At 44.8% G+C, this 4,278-nt stretch overlaps 1 protein-coding gene across 1 annotated transcript; it reads right to left on the bottom strand.

Annotated features, from left to right (window-relative positions):
* Positions 1-2,452: 2,452 nt before the first annotated feature.
* Ankrd34c (ankyrin repeat domain 34C) lies at positions 2,453-4,072 on the bottom strand. Its single transcript, XM_027923329.2, has one exon. The coding sequence runs from the start codon at positions 4,070-4,072 to the stop codon at positions 2,453-2,455; it is 1,620 nt and encodes a 539-aa protein (XP_027779130.1).
* Positions 4,073-4,278: the final 206 nt, after the last annotated feature.

Here is a 4,278-nt window from a genome sequence, read left to right as displayed (position 1 = left end):
AATGTCACTACTGAGGATAAGTTAGATTTTCAAGTCTTAGCTAAAGGTTTAGAAAAATGCTCCTCTGCAGCATTTTTCTTGCTATCCCCACAGCTAAACACTACTAGCAGAGGCTAGTTTTGATGCAATCACAATAGCTGGAAAAGCACTTAAAGTGTGCTGTGTGTGTGTGTGTGTGTGTTTTCAATGACTCACTGAAAACAGTGGCTGCCTGTTTGATTCTCTTTGGAATGCAGTAGAGCTGTTTCTTTGCCTATACTCACATCTACTTGGTGAAAACTGTTAACAATTAAATGTGTCTGAACAGCATATGGATCGGCCACACTAAACAAGTTCACGAATAGTAGGTTTTCACTACCTTACATGCTTTTCTTCTCATTTTCTTCCCTTCCTGCAAGATACAAGATCCCGTTAGTGCTTGAGTTTGGGTGCTTGTGTGCCACACCTCCGATTGGCATTTTGATTCTTCACATATTTCCATCACAGGCACGGCCATTCTCCACAGCCCTGGTGATCACCAAGGTGATGCTGCCCCAGGAGACATCTGGCCATGTCTGGAGACATCTTTGGTTCTCACAAATGGGGGGAAGGGAACAGGGTGATACTGTCACTCAGTGAGCAGAGGCTGAAGAGGATGCTAAATGTCCTGCAGTGCACAGGACAGACAGGCCCCCAGAACAAAGAATGACCCAGCCTCCAGTGTTACTAGTGCTGAGGTTAAGAGCTTTCCCAAAACGAATCATTTTTTAAAATAAGCAATTTTGTTTTGTTTATAATTAATGACTATCAGTAACACTTTTGCTTGGGATATCTAGACAAATTTCTAGCAAATGTTCTTAATGAAATATCACAAAATGTAGAGCTTATGTTACGGATTTTTTTTTTTTTTACTTTACAAATAAATTTAGGAACTAGGATTTTTAGAATCTTGGAGATCTCAAGGAGACACTTGAGTCTTTCAGTGAGACTTTACTTAATTTCTTCAAAGGATTCTATAGATTATTCCTATGCATCTCCCAACCCCTACATAATTCAGGCAAAGAAGAAACTGGATTTTTCTTGAATTAACTATTAACTGAAAGAGAAATGACATTTGATATCCCCTAAAATTTTCAGGCTGGAAAATGAAATGGTCCTCATTTTTTTGCCATCAGCTTGAGGACCAGACACGACACTTTTATTTATTTATTTATTTATTTATTTATTTATTTATTTATTGAACCCAGGAGTGCTTAACCACTGAGCCATGCCCCCCACCCACCAGCCCTTATTTTAATCTTTTATTTTGAGACAGGATCTCACTAAGCTGCTTAGGGTCTGACTAAATTGCTGAGGCTGGTTTTGAACTTACAGTCCTCCTGCCTCAGCCTCCTGAGCTGCTGGGATTACAGGTGTGCACCACTGTGCTCGGCTCCAATTTACTTTTCAATCCAAGTACATCCCATTATCACCTATCATCCCGGTTTTGGTAGTATTCATTGAGTTTTCTTAAGAATAATTGGTAACATTTCTTGTAGTTCTGTTCTATTAATTGTGTCACATTCAAGTCCAAATTAGTTCTCTTTGACTGTTCTTTACTAGATTTCAACACAGAGCCTATGTCTGCACAGGGGCCTGGCAAAAGTTGCATCTTGGGAGCAAGATTCATCTTTGAGGCACCATCTACAATGACGTGTCAGAATGGAGCCACGAAAATGTGATATGTAGGGACTCACAGCACACCCAAATGAGTCTGTGAATATCTCTGGATCTGAAAAGAGATCTTTCAGAACTCAACCATGCTTAACAGTGCCTGCAGAATAGCAAGAGGTAAGAAAGACCCACATACCAGACCCTCTCTGATGGGGGATCCTGCTTCTATCATCAAACTGAACCCAGATGCCAAATTCAGGAGCTTAGGGATTAGTTTTGAGCTTTTGCACATTTTGGACAAATGCTAAAGCCTCATTTTCTCTTTCTTTCTTTTCTTTTCTTTTTTTTTTTTTTTTTGTTTTAGCTACTTTATAGGCTCTGAATAGCATACTGTAATACTATCTCATGACTTCAACTCACATTTACTGTTTGTCTGAAGGCAAGTAACTGGGATCCACAGCTTAAATCACCATACTTTCTGGGTCACCTTCAAACTGCAAAGGTTGTCTTCCTTGGGGGAATTATTTTTTTCTTGTAATTTCATCTCTGAAACCCAATTATCCTGAACTCTTTTCAAGTAGGCCTGTAAAAACCCAGGGATTATTTCAGGAGCGAAATAATCATTTCAGAAGTGAAATAATCCCTGCATTTATTTCAAAGGTGAAGTAGCACCCTGTTCCCATGTCTTCTGAAGTGGCCACATACCAGCATTGAGGAGTGAGCAGAGACAGAGGATCTACATGGCTATGTTGGTCTAGATTTTGGTCCCTTCCATAAACTACCTAGATTTAGACGTGAGGAGAAGCCTTCCTGAAGGTTTCTAGGTCATTATTTCTTCAAAGTCCGACAGCTGCTTCATCTGTTCAATTTGCATAGAATGCCTTCTGAGGAGCTTCTTTTTACTTCTCAAGTCAACTCTCTTTGGTGAACTTGGAGCAACAGGAACCATAGATTTTAAGCCACTAGCCAGTGGGGAAGAAGGTTTGCTATTCGGTCTAATATCGGGGATGGGTGGGTTCAGATTCACATTTAAAGGTGGAAGAAAGCCAGGCCTAGTGTGAGCGATGCGGTCTAGCAGCAGAGTTCCAGAACCTCGTCTTTCTAGAAGATGCGGGGGTCTGCGACGCACAGAGCTGGGGGATGTGGTGGGCACGGCATCCAGGGACTCCCGAGAGCCATGGAAAAGAGACAAGTGGGAGCTGTTGAGCTTCTTTCTATCTAAGGGACCTTTGCCTGGCTCGAGGGAAATGGAGTTGGGTGAGTCAGCCCCTGGTTGTAACTCTAAGTCATAGAGGTCATTTTCCAGCCGTTTGAGGGATGCTGGCTCTTTGAGAGCAGAGGCTCCCGATGGGCACATGCCACCTTTCTCTTGGTCAACAGGGAGAGCTCCTCTCCTTGCCAGACGAGGGTGGGAAGCCTGGCCCTTCTCATAGGCTGCTTTCCAGGATGCTGGGGCTGAAGAGGCCGGAACCTTCAGAGCCTGCTCTGGGACTGTGGGGAAGAGGGCAGGGTCTTTGCCATCAATGCTGTTGGTTCTGGAGAGGGGCCCCCTTTTAGGGAAAGACATGTCACTGATGTTCCTGATGACCTCATTGTCTGTGCTGGCACTGTGGGTTTCATCCTGACGAGAGGAGGCTGCCAACACAGACGGTGCAATCAGGCCCCAGGGTTCAGACTGGAGCCTCTTCAGTTGGGGCAAGCGGGCCCCCACTTTCCTGGTGGGAAGGTTGCTGGCTTTCCTAGTGGGAGACCCAGGCTCATTGAGAATCTTAGAGGTGTTACAGCCACTTGGGTGTCCTGTTTGGAGGCCGAAGAAGACATCCTCTTTTTCATTTGGTGGAGAGCTCAGGCCTGGAGCCTTCAGTTCAATGTCAGAAGGAGACGCACACAGTGGAGGTGACTGTCGGTCTTCCACTTTGGGTGAAGGAGGGACATTAAGATACTGTTTAGTAGTTTTGGTGCCGGAAGATGACTTATCTGTTGTTATAATAATCACTTCCTTCCCTTTGGCTTTGCAGGCATCAATGAGATGTTTCAATGCATCCTTGTCATCTGCATTTATTGCATAAACCAGAGCCGAAGCCCCACTGCGATCCTCAAGGCTGGGGTCAGCTCCATTTTCCAGTAGTAGGGAGACCACTTCTCCCCCGGCTCTTCTGATGCAAGCATGGATGAGAGCAGTCTTTCCAGACTTATCCTGGATATTAGGGTCTGCCCTGTTGTCCAACAGGTACTTCACCATCTTAGACTTGCTGATACTTTGCTGGTCCACATGTTTGGTGATACATGCCACCATGAGAGCCGTTTCGCCTTTGTCATTGCTCTCATTGATATAAGCTCCCCCTTCCAGGAGGAGTCTGGTCAGCCGCAGCCTGCCCAGCCACACAGCCTTCAGAAGGGAGTTTCCATCAGTCCTCAACTCCGTGTCATCATCCATCATACTGGCTTAGAATCTCCAGCCACCAGGGCAGTCAGACCTAGCAAGGGAAGAAGAGGGGGAAACGTTAGGTATTCTATTGCTGATGTGTGCGGCATGGCTGTGACAGGGTCAGGTACAGTGAGATCCTAGCCTGACCCCAAGCTGTGTCAGCTTGGCTAAGTTGTCTGAGGTATCTGAGTGAGTTTCTTTATCTATAATTGGGGCTA

This window comes from Marmota flaviventris, chromosome 2, assembly GCF_047511675.1.
Source record: "Marmota flaviventris isolate mMarFla1 chromosome 2, mMarFla1.hap1, whole genome shotgun sequence".
In the NCBI taxonomy this organism is placed as follows: Eukaryota; Metazoa; Chordata; class Mammalia; order Rodentia; family Sciuridae; genus Marmota; species Marmota flaviventris.
This window is presented reverse-complemented; position numbering and strand designations above follow the sequence as displayed.

Coding starts and splice junctions, on each gene's coding strand:
- Ankrd34c (XM_027923329.2), bottom strand. CDS start 4,072: ATGATGGATGATGACACGGAGTTGAGGACTGATGGAAACTCCCTTCTG.